The sequence below is a fragment of the Myxocyprinus asiaticus genome, chromosome 18, assembly GCF_019703515.2.
Source record: "Myxocyprinus asiaticus isolate MX2 ecotype Aquarium Trade chromosome 18, UBuf_Myxa_2, whole genome shotgun sequence".
Lineage (NCBI taxonomy): Eukaryota > Metazoa > Chordata > Actinopteri > Cypriniformes > Catostomidae > Myxocyprinus > Myxocyprinus asiaticus.
The window spans coordinates 8,657,394-8,682,681 of NC_059361.1; the positions used below are offsets into that span (position 1 = coordinate 8,657,394).

The following is a 25,288-nucleotide window of genomic DNA, read 5'->3' on the forward strand; positions in this document are numbered from 1 at the left end:
TTCTTCCCTTTTATGGCATGAGATCGCATGCATGTCATGCCATGTACCGGCTGCACAAGCCGAATCTCTTTGCTTTCACTCAAAACTGGACGCGCAATATCACATCTCCCTGCTCTCGTTCAGAGAGTGCGTGTGCCACTCAAAACGTGTCATGTGTACTTGCAAATCTGTTATAATGCAAAATAACTCTGCCTCTGTTTATTCATACAAATATTCTGCCTCTGTAGACGTGGTATAGTGAGTGGAGTTTGAGGAATCAACTCGCCATTTTGTCGGTGGTGCATAATACATGGTTAAAGTCGTACTGTAAGAATGTTATTCTGATGCTCACTGACAATGTAAGAGACATGAGCAAATCAAATTACAGAAACCGTTAACAAAGAACACGTTGCGACTCAAGTCCTCTCAAATCTTTCAACTCAGTAGAAAACTTACCTGCAAAAGTTTGTCTAGAACACAAAGGATTTTTCAGAATCTATGCAGCGGCACATATGTAGAAAATTTGAAAATATGTGGAACAAAATCGTAAATCATTATTACGAGCTATAATTATAAGGGGAACATGAGATCATGTTGATGTGTGTTCATGCGTTTATGACAGGTGCAGTTTTACATAGAGATGGAGACTGGCTTGTGTGATGCCAGTTTATTACAAATGAAGGCTAAAACAGTTAAGTAATCCCATTGTTAAAAAGACAAACATCGGGGCCTGGGTAGCTCAGCAAGTAAAGATGCTGACTTCCCCATCTTAAGTCGCAAGTTCGAATCCAGGGCGTGCTGAGTGACTCCAGTCAGGCTTCCTAAGCAACCAATTGGCCCGGTTGCTAGGGTGGGTAGAGTCACATTGGGTTAACCTCCTCGTGGTCGCTATAATGTGGTTCTTACTCTTGGTGGGGCGCGTGGTGAGTTGTGCGTGGATGCAGCGGAGAATAGCGTGAAGTCTCCGCGGTAGCGCACTCAACAAGCCACGTGATAAGATGCACGGATTGACGGTCTCAGACGCGGAGGCAACTGAGATTCGTCCTCCACCACCCGGATTGAGGCGAGTCACTACGCCACCACGAGGACTTAGAGCACATTGTGAACTGGGCTTTCCAAACTGGGGAGAAAAGGGGAGAAAATCCCCCCCCCCCATCCATGAAAAATCATGTGAATTGCTCCAACGCCTGAATTATAATTAATTTTGATGATATAACACTAGAGGACAATACCTGAGAAAAAAATAAAACAATAAATAACTTCAAATAAATGGCAAGAAAGCACTGTTGTTTACAGTGGAAACTTATTTTTCTGACATCTCATTTTTTATTTCCTTGATTATTGTATAGGCCTATATACAACATTGTGAGAGATAGATAGATAGATAGATAGATAGAATTGTGATTTTTTGCTTATTTTATGACATAGACAAGAACTCGTAACTCAGACTTGTATGCAGTTATTGGCAATTCGACTTGGGTTCGACTCGGACACAATATTGGTGACTTGGACTCGGATTTGAGCAGTGAGGACTCGGACTCTACTCGGGCTCGAGATCTAATGACTTGACTACAACACTATTGAAAAGTGCTATTTAAATAAAAATGACTTGAATAAAAACATAACTGTACAACAGTAATGAGAATCACCACTGATAATAATTAGAATTAACAAAAAAAAAACAAAAGTATATCTGTAAATATATCTCTAAATAACTGTACACATTACATTAATGAGAATTTGGGGGCAAAATGTGCTTAACTGTAATAAAAATACTAATAAAATATATAATAGCAATAATATCTTTTTGAATGCAAAATATAATTGACTTATTTTTTCTTTTTGGGATTAAATGTGACCAAGAACTGCTTTTGTGAGATTCGTGAGGTTGTTTTTGTATTTTTTTGTATTTTTGTATTTTTTTGCAATATGAATATTTGTAGATGGAAGTAAAATTAGACATTTAACAAACACGTACAACATTTGCTATAGAGATACTTTTCATTTCAACATGCTCTAATCCACCCCCCTTTGCTTTCAACATCACATAACAAACACAGACAGGAAACAAATGAGAGGAAAATCAAAGATAAAATCAACTAAAACACCATTAGCAGAGCACTGAATAATTAACCCTCCCTCATTCCACCAAAGATACCGGCTGCTGAATATTTCAGCGCAACAGAGTTTCTAGCAGATAAATGAGGCAATTCAAGCCCTGAGTAACATTAGTGTACTAAAGCCAGATTGGGCATCAGGTGCCGCTCTCAATATATACAACGCCTCAAATTCCTGCAAAGTCAAATATAAACAAATGCTAAACTGTCCCAGTTTTCCCGGAGAGCCACTTTTATTGTGGATTACACTCTGTCAGGACTACAGAAGAGTTCAAATAAAGCAATAAAGATTAAAAAATGTGTTCTAGTGCCACCAAATGTAATTGCAAACATAATAATGATTCTTCCATTATTTGGAAAAAAGTCATAGTCTCTCCCCAAAGTCACATCATTGGTTGAGCCAATGTTGTTGCGTTAGGCCCAACCAACAGTGTGAGTTTGGGAAACAGTTTATGATGACGTTTATACGTGGGTTGTGTCAATACCTGTTATACATCTTGATGCGTCCGTTTAAGTGAACGGGTTCTCCATTTTTCAGCCAGGTGATCTGAGGGGACGGAAAACCCTCTGCCACACACATGAAGCGGGCGGTGCCAGCCCTTGGTCGGGTCACACTCTCTGGCCACTCCACCAGAGTTGGGGGCGCTACACAGAAATAGCAGCACAGATATATATATATATATATATATAGGTACTTAATTATACATAACATGTTCTTACTGTTAACTTTAACAGTTTCAAACTGTAAAAATAATAAAATATGTCCACTATCATGAAAATACACTCTACCAAGCACAGTTATATTAGCAGCTGAAACGGTGTAGTTTCTCGTTCCGGGCGTAGTTGCGCGACAGAAGTATATTCCTGCGTGCTGGGGCTTTACGTCAGTTATGAGCAGGTTTCCGTTGCCGAGAACTTTGGTGTTGTAAACGTCAATGGATTTATGGTCAGCGCGACTCCACGAGATGAGCGGACGAGGATTTCCTGTCACCATGCACTCCAGCAGAGCGCTACTGTGAGTCGTTATGGTCAGATTCTGCGGCCCAGCGATGATACGAGGCCTCTGAGGGATTCTAGAAGATGAAACTATTGAGAAGTAAAGAGATTAGTTAGTGAAAGTTTTTTTTTGATTGGCAGTCTAAATACTGTAGAAACTGTATAAAAACATACTCTTGTGAACTGAATGGTAAGATCTTTGTCTTACCTGCGGTCACGGTTAAAATTGCCTCCGTGCTCCGGCGTCGGCCGGCAATATTGGTCACCACGCAGCGGTAACCACCAGCGTCACTCTGTTCAACTCCCTGGATTTGCAAAATGCCATTGGGCAGCACTGTGATTCTAGATCAAAACAGACACGTAAAAATTAATTGTTGATTTTTTTTTTACTTTCTTTTTCTATCTTTCTTTCTTACCAATGCAAAAACATTAAGGTTTAAAATTATGAAATTTCTTCGCTAGTAATTAAGCTCATTTAAATGTGAAGTTCACCCAAAAAAGAAAATTCTGTTATAATTTACTAAAGAATAAAATTAATAAGCTAATCTCAGTCACCATTCACTTTTATTATATGGAAAAAAGATGCAGTGAAAGTGAATGTTGACTGAGGCTAACATTTTGCCTAATATCTCCTTTTGTGTTCCACGGAATAAAGTCATATGGACATGGAACAGCATGAGGGTGAGTAAATGATGACAGAATTTTCATTGTTAGTTTAACTTTCCCTTCAAGCACTAATGGTGCTGTCTAATTAATTGGATAAATCACGCAAAACTGAAAAATCTCTCATCATTTACTCACCCTCATGCCATCTCAGATGTGTCTGACTTTCTTTCTTCTGCAGAACACAAATGAAGATTTTTAGAAGAATATTTCAGCTCTGTAGGTCCAAATAATGCAAGTGAATGGTGGCCAGAACTTTGAAGGTCCAAAAAGCACATAAAGGCAGCATAAAAGTAATCCATACCACTCCAGTGGTTTAATCCATATCTTCTGAAGCGATATGATAGGTGTGGGTGAAAACAGATCAGGTCCTTTTAACTATAAATTCTCCTCCCTGTCCAGTAGGTGGCGATATGCCCAAAGAATGCAAATAGGCAAAAATAAAAGAAGAATGTGAAAGTGAAAGTGGCGATTTATAGTAAAAAAGGACTTAAATATTGATCTGTTTCTCACTCACACTTATCAAATCACTTCTGAAAATTTTTGGAACTTAAAAGTTCTGGCCACCATTCACTTGCATTATATAGACCTACAGAGCTGAGATATTCTTCTAAAAATCTTTGTTTGTGTTCACCAGAAGAAAGTCATACACATCTGGCATAGTATGAGGGTGAGCAAATGATGGGAGAATTTTCATTTTTGGGTGAACTATTCCTTTAAAGAAAGTTGGTCAACACTAAGCACCTCCCCCCTACAGTAGGTGGGCGGAGCCATACCTTTCAGTGGCTAGAGGTAAAGTGACTCTGTTAAACTCCCAAGTGATGATTGGTGGGGGTGTGGCAGTGATTTTACAGGTGAATCGGGCAACTGAACCCTCTGTCACCATGATAGATGATGGCTGCTGCATGAAGGGTGATATACCTGCAGAAAAATCACAAAATAAATTCATCATTATATATATGATAGTCAGTGTAATATTAGCCTGATATATATATATATATAGACTGATATAGCTTGATATAACCTCACTACTGAGACTAATGGGAATTGAAAAAAAAAAAAAAAGTAAAATGTCTGGACACATTACACTTTTTTATTTTTTGTAATTTATCTTTGGATCATCTTGTAAGTGGTCAACTTCTAAAGGGATTTTCTGAACCCTGTGTGCAAGACGTGCATTACACAATGTGAGAGCTGCCATTTTAATCAATGGACCAAACACCCATTTTTATCCCTCTTACAGCATTTTATTGGTCTGTTATTGATCATGTTGGAAATGGGGGAAAAAGGAACTTAGACAAGATGTGCAAAACAAGAGAGAGTGTCAAAGAGTAATTTTAGAGAGGCAGAAGAGTGTAGTTTGAGACGAGAGAGAAAGAGTTTGGTGATGAAACCACACACACTGGTTTCATCATGTTTATTGGTAATTTAGCAGGCATTATATCTGAAGCAACAATTCACTTATGATAGATTCCTCTGGAACAACTAAGACTGAAGCTTCTTGCTCAAGTAACTATAAGCCCTTCTGGGGTTTGAACCTACAACCTTTGGGTTACTCACCTAGATATTCAACCACTATACTGCAGCATCAGATGGTCACAAGGTCATCCAATTGGGGCCAGTTGCTTCTTTAATTATTAAACACTCACATTTTTCTTTCTTTTCACTGTTGTGCTCTCTGTTTACCTACAGTGATACATGCAAACAGTGTTGAAAGGCCCCGAATCATGAATTTAAGACTATAATTTGTGGTGTTTTCCTCATACAAAGCTATTGTATGGCTTCAGTCAACATGGAATATAGTGCAAGAGTAACATGGACTACTTTTATGGTGCCTTTTTTGTCACTTTTGAGCTAAACAGCACCGGTCCCCATTTACTTTCATGTTATGGAAAAGAGCAGCGTGAATACTCCTTGTTTGTTTGATGGAAGAAAGAAAATAATAATACAGCTTTGGAACAACACTGTGCAAAACTCTGACATGAGGGTGAGTAAATGATGACAGAAATGTCCTTTCTCCTCTTATGAGTGATAATAATCAGTAAAAGTAAACACAACACATCGTAAACAGGCTGCTTTATGGTTATACAAACTCTGAAAGGTATTAATGTTTGTGTAACTTGTCTAACTTCTACTATTTCACCACAGGGGTATCAGTGTTGCAGGCTGTTTTGCCTTTCTGACCTTCTAGGACTCAGAGCCATAAAACCCCAAAAGCCATTAAGATCTGCATCCTTCCTACCCTCTGGCGTCCCCTCCCCTCTGCCAGGCCCTAAAGAAGCCCCAGGTCAATAATTAGTTAACTGAAATCAATTAAACCTCTGCAATACATACAGACCTCAGTATAAATCTCATTATAGGATGCAGATAATAACAGTAAAATCATGGCCTAAAGCCTGAGTGTTTTAGTACAAAGATAAAAACTAAGATAAGTAAGATCAAATCACAGTCAGGAAGTATCTTCATAGATTTTAACTACAGGCTCTTTCTTCATAGAACATACAGTACTGTAGACAGAGCATTAGATATAAAGGGGGGATTAGGGCAAAAAAGCCCCCGAAATTTAAAACATAGGGGCAAAAAATGCCCCATAATTAATTCTTCTATTAAAGAGCCCATATTATGCTCATTTACAGGTTCATAATTTTATTTTGGGGGTCTACTGGAATAGGTTTACATGCTTTAATGTTCAAAAAACACATAATTTTTCTCCTACTGTACATTGCTGCAGCACCTCTTTTCACCCTCTGTCTGAAACGCTCTCTTTTAGCTCCTGTCTCTTTAAAGCCCCCCTTCCGAAAAGCCCAGTCTGCTCTGATTGGTCAGCTGGCCCAGTCTGTTGTGATTGGCAAACCACTTAGAACGTGTGTTGGAAATGTAACGCCACATTATGCAAATGTATTACATAGTGACATAGCTACGTCACAGAAGTAATGGCTGGACTGCAAACCAGGCGTTTCAGGCAGTTCAGGAGCGGTGTTTTCTGTGGGAGAGAGTAACTCCCTTTGGCGTAGACTTTGTGCTTTGTAACTTTGCAGACCTTTTACATGCACAAACAGCTATATTGCACAGTAAAGGAAAGGTAAAATCCCAAAAAGCATAATAGGGCCTCTTTAAAATCATTAAGGTGGTACTTCAAGCTTGAATTGCTCAGATGGTAGGAGAATTCCTTATTTTGGTCCATGTGCATGATTAATTGCATTATTTTTTATATAACTAATCACACTGAATTAATGCGTTTCGATAATTACACACTCATCAAAATTTAATAACTTGTTCATCTTCTGAAACAACTATCCTTTTTGGCTGATGTCACCAAGACCAAACAGGATATTATATAACAGGATATAGCCGAACAGTTTCAGGAGGGGAGTAGTCCTCACATTTGACTCCATCCTGGTATGGAACGCCTACCTTTTACGATCCAATCAAATCCTGATGGATAAAATCAAGTCCTGCCCTAAATGTATTTCTCATTCAACATGCTATTTCACTCTAAAATCACATGACACAAGTAAAATGGGTTGTGAATGCAGTTTCATGTTGACTTTAAGTAAAAAAATAAATATCCATTTAAATAAAAGAAGAGCAAACTTTACAACATTAGTCCCCCCCCCCAAATCTAATCTTTTAAATGCTGAACTCATCAAGATTGAATTTGTTTGGCTGTGTAGTTGTGTGGGTAAAATTGTCACCCTGCAGCATTATAAAAGGATCTGTCAAACTGTCCCTTCCACAGATCTGACCTCTGACCTTTTACCCCAACAAATCCGGACCGGCAGTAAGCTCATCCCTGCTCAGGCATCACGGGCCATCAGACACAAACCCACACGCAGACACAAACCAGTAACATAACAGAGCAACATTATAAGCGGATGTAAAAGCGCTCACTTCCATTTCATTTTAGTGATCTCACCTTGAATTCCTCCCACTATCTCTCTCTCTCTGATAATGGGTCTTTGAAAAGTTCTGAGGTATGCATTCAAGAAACACAAGTCTGTGGATCAGTACACACAGGGTCATCAGACAGGTCAGAGAGTGACAATGGTTCCCATGACAACAGCAGGAGCCTGATTTGCAACAATCCTGGGCCACAATCTCTATTTCACCCTCTAAAAAACCCTGAGTCAACTTATACAAGATATATTTACTTGTGCGAGTCAATAAGGCTTGTTTTTATATAATATATCTTGAATTAAGTTTCTCTGTCAAACCCATTATGACTTCCTTTAAACAATAGTGATGCACCTCTTTCCCATAATATGAAAGTGAATGGTGATTAAGGCTGTCAGACCAGCATATTCTGCCTAACATCTCCTTTTTGTGTTCCACAGAATAAAATTAAAAAGTCACACAGGTTTTGAGCGACATGAGGATGAGTAAATAATTATAGAAATTTCATTTTTTGGATGACCTATCCTTTAAATCAAAAACCTTACCAAATTTGGTTAGATGCTTATGCTTAAAACAATAATAATTTTCCAATCGGGTAAAAAAAATAAACTTTTGGCCATTAGGGGTTGGTAAAAGTATAGATTTTCCGATGCAACGCAATCTTCATTTGAACAATCTCAATATCGATTCTTAAATCCCAAGATTGGTACTTTACTCTTTGTGCAGCCCTCTAAAATGAAAGGAAATCACTCGCATTTGCAACCAAATTTTGCACTGTGCGACTAAACTGTATATATTTGGCAACTGGCTGGTAAATGTTTACATTTCACTCACCAGTAATTGTGTATTATATTGGTGGAGTATTCAGCAGTGAGATCCTTTCACTGCGTGTTAAGATTAAAAGTTGTTCCGTGTAATGTGTGTGTGTGTCCAAAGATGAGATCCACGCTACACATTTGTCAATAAATAATGAGCGCGTGTACATGCTACAATCAACACATGCAGACATGTAAACGCAACAAACTGCGTTCCTTTATGGGGTAAAGTGTCTCTTCGCGGTTTGACATCAAAAGTAGAGAATAACGCGATTATTTCAAATGCCATGTAAACGCGGATTTCTTGCCTTGTCAGATTTTTTTTAAATAAGCTGATTTTAGAGAGTAATCAGCGTATTGGTGTGCAAGTAAACAGGCCTAATGTCTCTATTAATCAGGGATGCACCGATCCGATACCTGGATTGATATCGGCTCTGATACTGAAGCTTTTAGACAGATCGGGTATCGGTCCGACGAGCCCGATCCAAATCCGATACTGTGTTTTAGTCATGTTCGTTACTGTCATGCTCAAAAATGCACGCGCAGCTCCAGCGCGTCAGTGAATGGTGCTGCTCTGTTTACACACACATGGCTATTTTTAGCCTTCACGTGGTGCGTAATATTTGAGCGCTACTCACGAACAACTCCTCAGATGTAGATGCTCAAAAGTTCGGTTCACTTATAATATGCATTTAGAATGGCACTGGACGTGCTTCTTTTTTTTTTTCTTTTTTTTTTTTTTACCAGAATTTGAATAAGAAGCGAATTAAACTACTGTGAACCTGCCTACAAATAGACACATACAGGACTTCCTGAAGAGTTCAGAATGTCAAAATAAAAGGTTTAATATATTACTATTATAATATATTATTATTATTATTATTATTATTATCATTTGTTTACAAATTATAATAATATTTAAGTTGAACTGTTTTCAAAAAATAACTGTGAATGAAAAGTGAGCTGATATCTTACAACTGAATTGAACAAAAAAGAGATCTGAATCCTTTAAAGTGCAGATACAAGTTGAAAAAATGTTGCAAAAAAAATAAAAAATAATGAAATAATGTGCAGTTAGAGGTTTGTGTTTCTTTACATATTAAAGAGCACACCCAATTAGTTCCACACAATAATGTAAAGATATTCAAAACTGATTATGCAAAAAAACAACACTGGTATCGGATCGGGATCGGTATCGGCCGATACTGAGATTTCCGATATCGGAATCGTATCGGAGGAGAAGAAGTGGTATCGGTGCATCCCTACTTTCAATACCCTTTCTGTTCTCTACAGTCAGTTGTTGATAAAAAAATAAAAATAAATAACATTTATTTCTAATCACGGATAGCATGGAAAGTCCCTCTTTTTCTCATTTACAGACGGTTTTTCCATACATGCCGGTTTTCTTACAAAAACAGTGCAGGTTTTTAAAACGTGTTCAACAAATCAATAAAAAAATACTTGTAAAAACTACAAATTGAACAGTTTAACAATAAACATGTAACAAAATATAATATATGCAATATAATATCATATTTGTTGATTGAATACTTGGATTTGTTCATTTTTCAAAAGCTAAAATGTGACAAAAATGATCAAAAAAACTAATAAAATATATTTAGTAAAATTAATATTTTCATAACATACCTAGTTAGAAGGTCCCCTGTATAATTAACAGCATTAGCTGGGAGAGAATTTATTTCATATGTAAGCAAAAGAGACATTATAACTGAAATATACCCATATGAATCAAAATCGAATCTAATCATGAGCTTTTGAACTGGAATAGAATCGAATCGAGAAATCTGTATCAATACCCAGCCCTAATGTCCATGTTTCCGTCTGCTTTGATTGTCAGTGGTAGCAAAGAAATACGAGTGTGTTTACTGTGTTACGTGTTTTCTGAAAGTGGATCATTACCAAGAGCCCTAAAAGATCTTTTATTGCATGTAAGAGAAGCACCACCACTATACTGACATTTCAACACACACACACACACACACATGTTGGTGTGGCTATCCTTATGAGGACTCTCCATAGACATAATGATTTTTACTATAGATTCTATCCCCTAACCCTAATCCTCACAAAAAAATTCAGCATTTTTACATTTTCAAAAAAACATAATTTAGTGTGTTTTTTAAGCGATTTATGGGGACACAGGAAAAGTCCTTGTAAACCATCGAAACCCGCCCACATACACACACACACACACACACACACACACACACACACACACACACACAAACTATACTGTTTCTGTAATTTTTTATCTATAAGTTTGTCAGCTGTGGTTCATTTTGTGTATGAAGCTTTTTCACATTTAAATTCAAGTTTCAGGATTTCATAGCATTTCAATGTTAATGTAGGACATTAAAATCAAACAGGAGATGTCTGGAAAAATGACCGCCTCAGTCAGCATTCACTTACATTGTACTGAAAGATGCAGTGAAAGTGAATACATACTGTCTTACATCTCCTTTTGTGTTCCAGAAGAAAGTCATACAGGTTTGGAACAACATGAGTGCATGTGAGTAAATGAACACAGACTTTTCATTTTTGGCTGAACCATTTCTTTAATACACGTTCATGGTCTTATTATACAAGATTCATCATTGCATGTAATACCAAAGGTGTTTGTTTCCGTAATCCACCTGTCCGACAAGTTAAAAGCATCTTCAAAGTGCGTATTTCATGACGCTGTAATGGAATAGGCCAGGTAATCCATTAATTCATCTTTAATGCGAACGTAATTTGAGAAGTTTTAAGGTTTTATTAGCAGCTGCATTATTCAGAAGACGCCCAGCGAGGGCTGTGAATAAACAGTGTCCTGCTGTGCCCTGACCTGACCCGAACCTCTTGCTCCTTCCTTAAAGAAAAGACAGCAAAGGTAAAGAATGCCTCGTACGTGAACAGAAGGGAAGAATGCAAAGCCCCAAAGCTCTGCAGATCCATCAAGAGTCCACCCAGCCAGCAAGCGCGTTCATCCCCATCCCCTTCAGCCAATCAGAAGCCAGAATCTGGCCCTGTCCAGCCAATGAGAGGCCGTACTCAGGACCTCTCCCCGTGCCCTTTAGCCTTTTAGCCTTGTGGGCAGTTGGAGTGGGGGTAGGGAGGCAGGAGACCCTTATCTGCCCCCGGAGCTCAGAAAACTGTCCCACCCCACTCTAGCACAGCACGGCTATTGTGTCTTATCTGATCCACTGAAGAGCAACAGGTCAAATGGTCAACCAGACAGCATTATCTGTGATAAAATAAATGTAGAGTAACACTCTGTTCCAAAAACTTAGTGAGCTGCCAACCTAGACAGCATTTTAAAGGGACAGTTCACCCAAAAATAAAAAATACAAATGTGCCATCTTTTCCTTGCCCTCTTATTGTTCCAAAACACTTTCTTTCTTATGTGGAACACAAAAGTAGATGTTAGGCTGATGGACAGTCACTAGTCAGTCACCATTCATGTTACTGTATGAAAAAAAGATGAAAGTGAATAGTGACTGAGGCTCACATTCTGCCAAACATCTACTTTGTGTTCCACAAAAAAGTTGTTGTTTGGAACAACAGGAAGGTGAGTAAATGATGACATTTTTAGGTGAACTATCCTTTTAAGGCAACACAGGTAGGCAGTAATAATATATCTAGTTAGACAAAGTAAATCCAAAATGGAGGACAGAGTGAGAGAAATTTCAGTTTTGTACAGTATAATTCATTCAGTACTAAAAAGAATGGACAAAAAATGGGCCTGGGTAGCTCAGTGGTAAAATACGCTGACTACCACCCCTGGAGTTCGCTAGTTCGCTAGTTCGAATCCCAGGGCGTGCTGAGTGACTCCAGCCAGGTCTCCTAAGCAACCAAATTGGCCTGGTTGCTAGGGAGGGTAGAGTGGGGTAACCTCCTTGTGGTCACTATAATGTGGTTTGTTCTCGGAGTGACTCCAGCCAGGTCTCCTAAGCAACCAAATTGGCCTGGTTGCTAGGGAGGGTAGAGTGGGGTAACCTCCTTGTGGTCACTATAATGTGGTTTGTTCTCGGTGGGGCGCATGGTGAATTGAGCGTGGTTGCCGCGGTGGATGGTGTGAAGCCTCCACATGTGCTATGTCTCCGTGGCAACGTGCTCAACAAGCCATAAGATGTGCAGGTTGACTGTCTCAGATGTGGAGGCAACTGGGATTCGTCCTCCGCCACCCGGACTGAGGTGAATCACTACGCCACCACAAGGACTTAGAGCGCATTGGGAATTGGGCATTCCAAATTGGGAGAAAAAGGGGAAAAATCCCCCAAAAAATAAATAAAAAATAGCTCAAAGGAATATTCTGGGTTCAATACAAGTTAAGCTCAATCGACAGTATGTGGCATAATATTGATTACCATAAAAAATTATTTCGACTCAACTGTCCTTTTCTTTGAAAAAAGCAAACATTTGGGTTACAGTGAGACACTTACAATGGAAGTGAATGGGGCCAATTTTTTTGAGGGTTTAAAGGCAGAAATGTGAAGCATATAATTTTATAAAAGCACTTACATTAATTCTTCTGTTAAAACTCATGTATTATTTGAGCTGTAAAGTTGTTTAAATTCTCATTTTTAGTCATTTTAGGATTTTAGGGTTTGTTGACATTACATTGTCATTGCAACACAGTTTTAAAATTGGCTATAAATTTACACAGAAAGGGTTAGTAAGCGCTTTTATTGCACTTAAATCATGTTAAGACGCATATTGTTTCTGTCTTGTGACTATACTTTTGAAATAGTGAGTATTTTAACGATCACGGATTGGCCCCATTCACTTCCATTGTAAGTGCCTCACTGTAACCCAGATTTTTTCCTTATTTTAAAGAAAAGAGGGGAAGTCAAAAAATGTTTTGTGGTAATCAACATTATGCCACAAATGCTGTGAAACACTGAAAAACCAGCGAAACACGGCGCAATGGTCAAAGCAGTCCATCTAGTACGGACGCTAATGTGCGTTTGGTGTAAACGATACCTTAGAAGAGAGCTGCAGGCACCAAGGCAGCTCACTATGTTTCTCCTGGACATAGTAGGGTATATTAGGTATGGATGTACACATGTAATCAAGTACTCATCCTGCTAGTAGACTATTAAAACCACTACCTGAATATTGCAAATTGATTTTTCTTTGTGGATTTGCCCGCCATGAGCAGCGCTGGATACTGTACTGGATACCCTCTGAATCTCTCACCAAATCTCAGTTAAAACTGAGTCCACTGGTGGGCGCTGTGGATGTGTGTCGTCGAGGATGGTGTCTTTGCTTTTGAAAGTAAAGTTATTTTTTAATTATACTCTATTGATATTTAGTTCTTGTTGGAGTCATGCCTATCAAGGGCCAAGGATCTGCTTTTATGGTGGAAAGAAACTCTGAAGCGGTACAAGAAACTCTGAAGCTTATCAGACCAGTATATGTGTATGTGCGTAAAAATCTCTTTAAATGGGCTGAGTGCATTTTATTAAATGTCATCTTTCATCACTTGTTTTTCTGAAAAATAATGTAGATTCAAAGTTTAAATATGTGAATTACTCTAATGCTGTCAGTATTGGTTTCTATGATTCTAAGCTCTGGGTGAGTGCAAATGTTTTTTACTTTTAAATACTTTTTTTATTTTTTTTTACTGGTGCATATTATATAACCGTTCTTGGTAACGTTTGTGAATAAAACAAAACATAAATTTCACATACGTGTTATACTTATTATATTTAACTTACATTTTAATTTACAAGTAATTGAAATCGATCACTCGTTTTTTTATGGGTTAGAGTACACGACTACAATTTTATTTAAAAATGTCCATCCCTAATATTAGGACTGGATCGTGGCAGTTGAGGTGGATGGGATTTATACATCCACAAGAGTGAACTCCAGGAACCAGGCTTGTATATCCAAAGAGATGAGCTGACCCACGGTGGCATGTTTTTAATCTGTTAGTAGTGGAAATTTTTAGCTCCTTCTTGCTGTTTCCTTGCACACAGCCTGCTGGGCCATTTAAAGCAACCTTTGACCTTTTCTGACCGCCACTCATAGAAACCATGGTAACCTTTAGCACGCCACTCTGCAATCTAAAGCAGTTTTGTCCCTCGAAATTCCTCAAACATTTCTTTTCAAACTCAAATGCTGCAGGTTTGTCTTTCCCTTTCCCCTGGTTACTACTGACTCGAAGGCCAGAAACATCATCTAGCAACTACAGGCAAAAAAAACAAAAAAAAAAACCAAAACAATGGAATTTAAAGAATAAATATTACTTTTGCTCTAAGGTAGTGTTCGTTATTTGAACAAAACCCTAATTCCAAGTAATAAACTTTGGAATTTGACAGTTTGTGTTAAAGACATAAATGATACCTCAAATCATGTGGATTGTTGAGGAGAGGTGTGCTAATACTTTTCTAAGCGATCAGAATTACGATTTTCACCTTGTGAGCCATAAAACATGTGAAAAAGTCCCATAGACTTACATTGAAAGAGGGACCCAAGCCATATCTAGAGACCTGGGGGTGAACTCTTTTGAACGAGTCCAGTCAGAACACCCTGGCAAACACATAGCAACATGCTAAAAACAATCAGAAAACCTTAGCAACTGCAGAAATGCCCTGACAACCACACACTACATTATTTAGCTTTTTTTTTTTAATCAACTTTACCTTTGAGGATGTCCCCAAACTACAGCTTTGTAAGCTCCAAAATACTTAGACCACTTAGAATACTTGTTTTTTAGAGATAGTAAGACATGATTGTGACAGACCTAAAATATTGTAAAGATGATGTGATAAACATTGTAAAAGGTCTTAAATCCCTGACTGAACGTAAAAGCTGTTTAAAAAGTGTTTTTGAGGCTGTGTAGGGAGGCAGGGTCAGTGTTGATGTCATACGTGGCCTTCCTCACCAGTTTAAAATTAGGAACATGCCTGAGTTTGCGCCTCACGTGTGGTTGTTTTAAGGGCCGTTGTTGGGAAATGGCCCCTCTTACTGGGTCCCTGAGGGCCTCTAATGTGTTCCTAGAAATTCCTGGAATTGCCACAGGGACATTAAAGTTATTTTTTCTTTCCTAGTTGTGTGAGAACAGATTGTTATTTCGATTTTTTAATTTTCTGAAGCAAACATGAGTGGTACAATGCTAGGTTAGTTGACAGGGTATTGCTTTAAGGTTGGTTGGGTGTTCTGGATGGTTGCTAGGTTGTTTCTAGTATGATATGGGTGGCCTGCCCAATTCAAAAGAGCCCACCCCCATGTCTCTACAATATTCTGGTCTCTAGATATGGCTTGGGTCTTTCCCTCATTGTAAGTTTTATGGGATTTTTTTGCCATCTTTATCATCCCCCAGGCAAAAACCGTAAGTCTGATCAATAAGAAAAGTAATAGCACACCTTTCCTCAACTAGCTGCACAGTTTGATGTACCATTATGTATCCTAAAACACTGAGGTTTAATACTTAGGATGAGGGGTTTGTTTAAATCACTAACCCTAAGTATGAGCAATAGTAATGGAGCTTTAAATTACAACAATATGGGGGACCCGGGTAGCTCAGTGGTAAAAGACGCTGGCTACCACCCCTGGAGTTCGCTCCAATCCCAGGGTGTGCTGAGTGACTCCAGCCGGGTCTCCTAAGCAAACAAACTGGCCCGGTTGCTTAGGGAGGGTAGAGTAACACGGGGTAACCTCCTCATGATCGCTATAAGGTGATTTACTCTTGGTGGGGTGCGTGGTGAGTTAGGCGTGGTTGCCGCGGTGGGTGGCGTGAAGCCTCCATGCGCGCTGTGCCTCCGCGGTGGTGTGCCCGGCGAGCCACGTGATAAGATGTGCGAATAGACGGTCTCAGACACGGAGGCAGCTGGGATCCGTCCTCTGCCACCCGGACTGAGGTAAGTCACTACGCCATCACAAGGACTTTTCCAAATTGGGAGAATAAGAAAAAACAAAAAACAAAACAAAAAAAACAATAGAAGTCAATGGTACATCCTCATTTACATAGCAAACATGAGAGTGTGAGAGAGAAACACACATGGCAAAAGGTCCAAACATAAGGAACCATCAATCTTACACAAAACATACACTCTCAAACAAACACACAACAGCCCAAAGCAAACTCACACTTACTCTAAAATCCATCCACAACATCTGCCAACACACAGCGTTAAAAAACACAAGCATCATAAGATGAGAACGTATAGAGAGTGTCACCTCTATCACAGTATAACGGTGCTAAAACGCCAGCTGAGAAATTCACACTTCGACCTCTGGAGTCTCACTTTCACTACGATCTGTTTTTCCAAAGCCATCAAACTAAACACTAATCAAACTTGAGCAAAACCCTGCATACTTTAGTTACATTTGCATAATTGCCCTTCCATTGGGGTAAAGCACCAGCTGTCCTGTCCAGCTCACTTTGGCCAAACAAATGCAACTTAAAGGAATCCCCTGCTTTGGCCAGGGCAGACTGAGAGAAAAAGCTTTTCATAAACTCTACAAATTAACGGAGCAGAAAGCCATCACTCGGAGACCACCAGCTTGACACCTGCAATAAAATCAGCCATTCAGGAGGAGAGGAGGCAGTTTACAACTATGAGTGTGTGTGCATGTGTTTTTAGTTTGTTTGTGAATGCAGAATGGCGTGGAGCAATAGCTAAAATCTTTATGTTTTTCAGCCTGTAACGATATAAATATTGATGTATTATATATGCTCTGAAATGCCTTACAAGGGTGATTATTTTAAATCAGAGGAACCATTATTTGGCCAAACAGTCACTGTTGCCAGGTAAATTCAAAATGTTTCATTCAAGAATTTAAATTGAGTAAAAATCTAGTGAAAAATATACAAGGTTGTTTTCACTAAATAAACACCCGGAAGACTTGTAAATAAATAAATAAACACACACACACACACACACACACATATATATTCATAGCAATGGATCGAACTTACCGGGCCCTATTTTAAGAGCGCTATGGCTTAAGCGCAGTGCTATGCAATGCATCATTTGTGCAAAGTCAGTTTGCATGGCCATGAAGTTTGGATATTTTCGTGCAAGCATGTGTTTGTCTAGACAATGTGGGTTAGTGAAACCGCTCGTGCAAATCTCCAAACTGCAAATGCAGGAAAAGACTTTGCACCAAGATTAGATGTGGTTGTCAAATTCTCAGCGCAATTACCTATTTCTCAGGTAAATAGCAAATTGCACTTTGCGCCAATTCATTAACATACTATACACCCACAGTTTGCACACATACACCCACAGATAGCGCAAACACTCCCACCCACGTCCACTTGCACTTTTCGCTGCCACGGAAATTGCGCTTAGCCCGTTCACGAAAATAGAGCTCACCAACTCTAACAGCATTTTTGTCACTAAAGTTGGACTCAGAGGCGCAATTAAAACATTTCTATTTTAACAAATACTCGCGAGTAGTGAGACAAGGAAGGATTGCGAAACTTGTCTGATAATAAGTCTTTAGAAAATAAATCATGAATATTCTTAAGCACTCACCGAGCGCTTTATTAGGAACACTATGGTCTTAATAAGGCTCCCAACAGGGTCTTCTGCTGTTGTAGCCCATCCGCCTCAAGGTTCGACATGTTGTGCATTTTGAGATACTATTCTGCTCACTACAATTATACAGAGTGGTTATCTGAGTTACCGTAGCCTTTCTGTCAGCTTGAACCAGTTTGGCCATTCTCTGTTGACCTCGCTCATCAACAAGGCGTTTCCGTCCACAGAACTGCCGCTCTCTGGTTGTTTCTTGTTTTTGGCACCATTCTGAGTAAATGCTAGAGACTGTTGTGCATAAAAATCCCAGGAGATCAGCAGTTACAGAAATACTCAAAACAGCCCGTCAGGCACCAAAAATCATGCCACGGTCGAAATCACTGAAATAAATTTTTTCCCCCATTCTGATGGTTGATGTGAACATTAACTGAAGCTCCTGACCCGTATCTGAATGATTTTATCATTGCACTGCTGCCACACGATTGGCTGATTAGATAATCGCATGAATAAGTAGGTGTACAGGTGTTCCTAATAAAGTGCTCAGTGAGTGTCTTGACTGTAGTTGACTGTAGTTCCCAGGTGCCTGCAAATTTTACGAGCTTTGAGAGAGTCTGTAGAGCGAGTCTAAATTTCCCTTTAAAAACAGTCTGTTAAAACACTCGCTGTCTTTACCATCTCTTTTACTTCATAACACAAAACTTGATTCCCATAAACACTCTCTATAAAACTGCACACTATAGACATGCCCCATGTGCTCTTGTAGAGAAGGGGCGGAGAGTTAATTGTCATATTTTAGCACTCTCAAACATTTGCTTTGCCCCCCCCCAGTTTCCTCACCAAGCCGTTATGCAAAACGAGGCTCATTAGATCTTTTAGTAAATGCACATACAAAAATGTTATCGCTCAGAAGTTGCTATTTTGTAGCTCAAGAGACATAATGCACTTCAACTTCATCTCGGATGCTTCTAAAATTCCAGAGGAGAAATAAAAAAGACACCATTGAGTCAGTGTAGAGGTATAAAATTAACGTGGATAGCATAGCTCAGAGCAATTGATCTTGGACGTATTTGCTGAGAAATGTTTGAGATCTCTGACTTTTGAGTGCAGACTTTGCTGAAGAAACTCCTTAAGAACAGTCACTTCCTGTGCTAGCATTTGCCAAAGAGCTTGAGTTTCGCTCTGAAACAGAATGCACAGGAAAGACAGCAGATGCTTTTGTCCTGAAGCAGCGCAGCACGACGCATGGCCTCAGGAGAGGAGAGGACCTTTAAAAGCTTCTGCCTCTGTCAAACCTGCCCCTCCATATACCCCTCACACACACACAGGAACAATCGCTCTTGGTCAGGAGGTGCTGATATAAAGGCTCTGCTCTGTGAATAGGGGTCAGACGCTCTTTAACACTGGGGCACTAGTGTCCACCGCAAACTGAGGGTTTCCAACCTGCCGGGCTTCATTTGCACACCAAAAGATGCATTCTCACACACCCGTGACCCCAGAGACCCCTTCCCCCTCACAGGATGAAAAAAGACCACTGATGGATTCTTCTGTTAGATCTAATTCCTCACATAACAACAAACATTACTGAACATGTATGAAGATATCAAATCTATCTATCTATCGATCTGTCTGTCTGTCTGTCTATCTATCGTCCTGTCGCTCTTTCTATCATCCTATTGTTCTATCTTTCTATCGTTCTATCTATAATTTTGAGACAGGGAAGTTTTCAGTTGTTTGTTCTTTTCTTTTCCAGGTAATTTGCGTCCCCCTTCAGAGAAGACTCTTTTTGTTTGTTATTTTGGCCTAGCCCACTCCTGAAGCCTTTTTCTGTTATTCCCACTTTGTTATCAAATAAAAATCAGTTTACATTACTTGTTGGGATTGTGAGTTCAGTGGCTGGAGACGTGAAACAACGTAACACTATCTATTTATCTATCTCATGTTGTCTTGACCTATACATTGGCCCCTCATGAGTAGTGCTGTAATGATTATGACCAACTGTGCTGTTCTCTGTGCTGTAAATCTGCTATAGGACACATGACAGTGCAGTAAACAATGAGCCCCATCCACTCGGCACTTCCTCTATGTATCAACGTATCTGTCAGTAATTCTTCAGAGCCAAATTTCACTGTTCAGTCAGGACACACACACTTAAAAATAAATGCAGCAAATAGAATCAAAAGGCTTTAACAGTCTACCAACTCACCACGCGCCCCACCGAGAGTGAGAACCACATTATAGCGACCACGAGGAGGTTAACCCAACGTGACTCTACCCACCTTAGCAACCGGGCCAATTGGTTGCTTAGGAAGCCTGACTGGAGTGATTTATGCTTTTTTTAAAGAAAAGAAGGACGAGCCTAAATACATTTTTGTGGTAATCAAATAATGCCACAAATGCTGTCGATTGAGCTTAACTTGTTTGGAACCCGGAATATTCGTTAACGTATAATTGAACATCAATCACTTCAAAAATGCAATAGTTTGCCCAAAAATTTCAATTCTGTCATCATTTACTCACCTTATGCAAATGACACATGAGAGGTATGGCATAAGGGAAGATTACAAGATGCTTGAAATATATTGCAAAAGTCCAAAGATTACTTAAAGGGTACTTTTATTGTGCATTTTTGTCATTTATGGAGCTTAACAGCCCAAGTCCCCATTCACTTTGATTGTATGGAAAACACCCAGAATATTCTACTAAATAACTCCTCTCATATTCCATGGAAGATAGAAAGTCTTAAAGGTTGGGAATGACATCAGGGTGAGTAAATGAGGACAGAACTTTCATTTTTGGGTGAATTGTTCCTCCAAAGAACCATATAGCCAACCCGAGAACCCTATACAGGCAAAAATGGTTGGAAGAACCATTGAAGAACCTTTATTTTTAACCTCCGCAGCCTGCTTGACCTACAGAAGAATCTTTGGTCATCAAATGAACTACAACTTCCCTACACATTAAGTGTTAAAGGTCTGTATTTCCTTTCTGACGTCACTGTAGGTTGAGTAGAGCAGTTGATTTAATCACACTAACACTAACACACATTGGGTACCATTGTTAAAGGGAATTTGTTGGTAGGGCACATAAAAGAGCATTTTACTCCCAACGAAACTTACTTGCGATAGTCAAGCGAGCTCTTTGGCTCAGAATAGATCCATATTTGTTCTGAGCAAGGCACTGGTAGAACCCTTCGTCTGATTTGTCTTTTCTACTCTCCACCTCCGAGATGAACAACGACTTGTTGGAAAGCAGGTAAACACGCTCCGATTCGGTGAGCGTCACTCTGTTTTTTAGCCACCGGATGCCGATTGGAGCCTCGCCGTGCGCTTGACAGTCCAAAATGACAGCGTCTCTCCTCATCACGGTAACATCATGAGGCTCTTTTATGAAAAACAATTCGCTAAAACACATCACACCTGCAGAGAGAGGCAAGACAAAGAGGAAAAAGTGAGTGACAGTAAAGTAATAGTGGTTTAAATGTAAAGTTAAGGTGGTTTCCTTTTAGTGGGACTGTAAAACTCAATATGTGGCTCTCAGATGGCAGGTGAAATCTAGCAGCTGGTTGGGCTTCTCTGAGTTGCTGTAATCATATTTGACTGGATGGATTACTCCCATAATCCCCTTATTCATGGCTCATAAAGTCAGAGTCGACTCCAAGACTCTATCCTTCTCTTCAGTAGCACTTAAACTTAAATCCCAGCATGAAATTCACAAGACATTTAGCTGCCCACCATGATGAGCTTCCAAGAAAGGAGAAAGAAAAATCTCAGTGTGGAATAGAATTAAACACCCTAACAAAGGATTTTAAATGGCTTTTCTTATAAAAGAAACACTCATTTCTGGAGAAATAATGGCAACATTAAACATGGCATAGAAATAAAGCTTACACTCTAACCCAGCAAACACATAACGTTACCCTAACGTTAGTGTTTGGTTTCCATTTGGTTATTTTTTTTGGTAACACTTTACAATAAGGTTCCATTCGTTAACATTATGTAATGCATTAGGTATCATGAACTAACAATGAACAATATATTTTGTAAATCATTTATTCATCTTATTTAATGTTAGCTAATAAAAATACTATTGTTCATTGTTAATTCATAGTGCATGAACTAATGTTAACATATACAACTTTTGATTTTAAAAGCGTATTACTATATGTTGAAATTACTAAGATTAATATGTGCTTAAACAGTGTTAGTTCATGTTAAATAATGTTATTAACTAATGTTAACAAATGGAACCTTTTTGTAAAGTGTTACCATTTTTTATAGAGTTCCTATAACGTTGCATGGAGGTTTTTTGTCAACATAATAAGAACATATACTTAATGTTAGCTAATGTAAGTGAAAATGTGCAGTTGTGACCTTATAGATTTATTTCAACCTAAATTGAAGCAATTTTGTTCATGTAACTTGATTTATTCTAGTTTATTCAGTGATATTAAATAATATTTGACTTAATTAAAACAAACTGGTTGCACTTTAAGCTCATTTCAGATCACCTGACATAACATTTTGTTTAATGTACCATCAGTAGTTCATCTATATTTAAATATGAATATATATATATATATATATATATATATATGTGTGTGTGTGTGTGTGTGTGTGTGTGTGTGTGTGTGAAAATAATTCTGACTATTTCAAAAGACTGTTTTACATTATATAACACAAGAATGTTATAAATGTTTATGAATTAGGTATAAATGGTCTTAATTAAAGAACAACCATTCAGAAAGTGTAAACTCATTGTGATGAGAGGAATCAGTTTTCATCTTACAGAGGAGCTTTGATCAACATTTTCCACGTGTGTGTTTGTGTTGTGAAATCTGCTGTTCTGTTTATCATTTCTACATATACAGTATAGTCATATATAATCTTAAGATGTTTTACATCTATAAAGAATTGCTTATTTGTTGAAGACACAGACACATTGCTTTGGGTCTGTGGACATTCTAACCACTAATTGAGATTTAAATAACTTTTGAATATAAATTGAGATCTAAATAACATTCATTTACTAATTTATTTACTAATAAATTAGTAAATTAAATCTGCACGTTATATTCGTGAAACATCCTGACATGCAACTCTGAGGGACTGCATAAAGATATAAATTATTAAACTCTCTCTTACCTGAGAAAGACATAAATACCGCAAAAAACAGCAAACGCTGGTATAACTCCTTGTTAAAAGACGCCATTTACTCTAGTATTCCGAGCATGCCTGAATCCATAGACTGCGGGCTCGAGCTCCACACTAATCTGAGGTTAAACTGGGGGCGCGCGCGCTGCTGACCGCTGCGCGCGCTACTTTACGCACTATCTCCCAAACAACGCTCAGAGTGATGCGGTTCGTCAGAGTGGAGGAGATTCCTCCGCCAGCGGTGGAGTTAGAGATAGAAGGGCTCTGGTTTGACATATGGAGTGTGACGTCACAGTGGTCCCACGCTTCTGAAAACAGATGTGGCCAGATTCTATTTTCATAAGCAAATACGTTCATCTCCTAAATGATAGCTTTTCCTCTTAAATCTTTGAAAAGTGATCAAAATGTTACAAGTTTAATATTTTAATGATTAGAATGTAACATAATGTTAATAAATATTTTTCAGTCATTTAAAATTTACATAATACAAAACTGACACTAGTACGACTACTACTACTACTTAAAATAATAACAATAATAATAATAATAGTTATAATAATAATAATAATAATAATAATGTGATTTGATTAGAATAGTAATAATAAATATTTCAAAATGTTTTCATCCAAAACTTTATTTAGGCACAATAATGAACTTAATGTTAAAGGGATAGTTCACCCAAAAATGTAAATTCTCAGTACTATATCAAGTGTGCTCATCTGATGAGTGTTAACTCCCTCTGGTTCTGACAGGTGATAAAACAGATCACAGTCCAGCCCAGTATCGATAAGTTCTGTGTGACAGCTGCAGTGTGAAGGAAAAATATTGATCTGCTCTTTGGCTCTGTCTGTTTCAGTGAAGGAGGAGTTTGACCTCTCCTCTCCCCTCCTCTAACCTCTTCCCTTCACACCCTCCGTTCATTGCTAACATCCATCTGGACCCACTGACCAGCAGAACAATAGCTCTGCTCGGACTATGGGTCAGGCAGGACAATACATCTGTGCAGTGAATATCAGGAGAAAAGGACCCGAGCTCACTTTCCTACCATCAGCAAACACACATGGAGCGAAAGTGCTCATCACAGCCAACCAAATAAGCTCACAATGAAAACCAGTGATGTGTTTTCAGTGTTTTTAAAGTTACAGATTTCTAAAACCACTTTACAGTTAACAGCTGGGTAGTTGACGCAGGTGTCCATTAACTTTTTTTTTTTATCAACATCAAGATTTTAAGTTAATGTTTGTATAAATGTAGAAGGGAAAGTGAACATTTCTGATTTATTCCACCGTTTTTAATCACCTTTTACCCTCACTAGTTCGTATTAAATGGTCCTGCAGAGTAAAACAAACAACAACAAAAAAATTTATTCTAAAGAAAAATATTCCATGTAGTCTCTCTTTTAATATGAGTTCATAGAAACTAAACACAATTATACATTATAAACAGAATGAGGAAAATGCTGTATGATCATATAAAATGTCAACATACAAAAGTATTATTGGGGGCCTGGGTAGCTCAGTGGTAAAGACGCTGGCTACCACCCCTGGAGTCACGAGTTTAAATCCAGGGCATGCTGAGTGACTCCAGCCAGGTCTCCTAAGCAACCAAATTGGCCCTGTTGCTAGGGAGGGTAGAGTCACATGGGGTAACCTCCTCGTGGTCGCAAATAGTGGTTCTCGCGTGTGATAAATTGTGTGTGGATCACGGAGAGTAGCATGAGCCTCCACATGCTGTGAGTCAGAGGCAGAGGGAACTGAGACTTGTCCTCTGCCACCCGGATTGAGATGAGTAACCACACCACCATGCCACCACAAGGACCTACTAAAGTAGTGGGAATTGGGCATTCCAAATTGGGAGAAAAGGGGGTACAAATAATAAATAAATAAATAAATAAATCATACAAAAGTATTTCATGTCAACTACCAAGTTCCCAATAGGTAGGCTAATGTGATTTTTCCTCTTTAGTCATTAAAAACAAGACATTATATATGTTACTAGACTTTTAACTACTGTAGACTTCAGTTTTGAATTAGTTTGAAAATGTGGATTGTATATTACAACTAACAATAATGCTAATAACACAATACTACTACTACTAAATATTGTTAATAAATCACAGTTGAACAGGCTACATTTTAATATTGCTTTTAAACAGTGTGAATAAATTCTACTATCTGTAACTA

At 38.6% G+C, this 25,288-nt stretch overlaps 1 protein-coding gene across 1 annotated transcript in view; it reads right to left on the reverse strand.

Moving 5' to 3' along the window:
• The window catches only part of LOC127455834 (protogenin A-like), a 46,063-nt gene extending 22,900 nt beyond the window's left edge, over positions 1-23,163 (reverse strand). Inside the window, exons 1-6 of the mRNA XM_051723986.1 lie at positions 23,097-23,163; positions 21,072-21,371; positions 4,532-4,676; positions 3,301-3,434; positions 2,886-3,182; positions 2,582-2,741 (exon numbers count right to left, since the gene is read on the reverse strand). Coding sequence (XP_051579946.1) covers positions 2,582-2,741; positions 2,886-3,182; positions 3,301-3,434; positions 4,532-4,676; positions 21,072-21,371; positions 23,097-23,163 — 1,103 coding nt within the window. The remainder of the gene's footprint in view (positions 1-2,581; positions 2,742-2,885; positions 3,183-3,300; positions 3,435-4,531; positions 4,677-21,071; positions 21,372-23,096) is intronic.
• Positions 23,164-25,288: the final 2,125 nt, after the last annotated feature.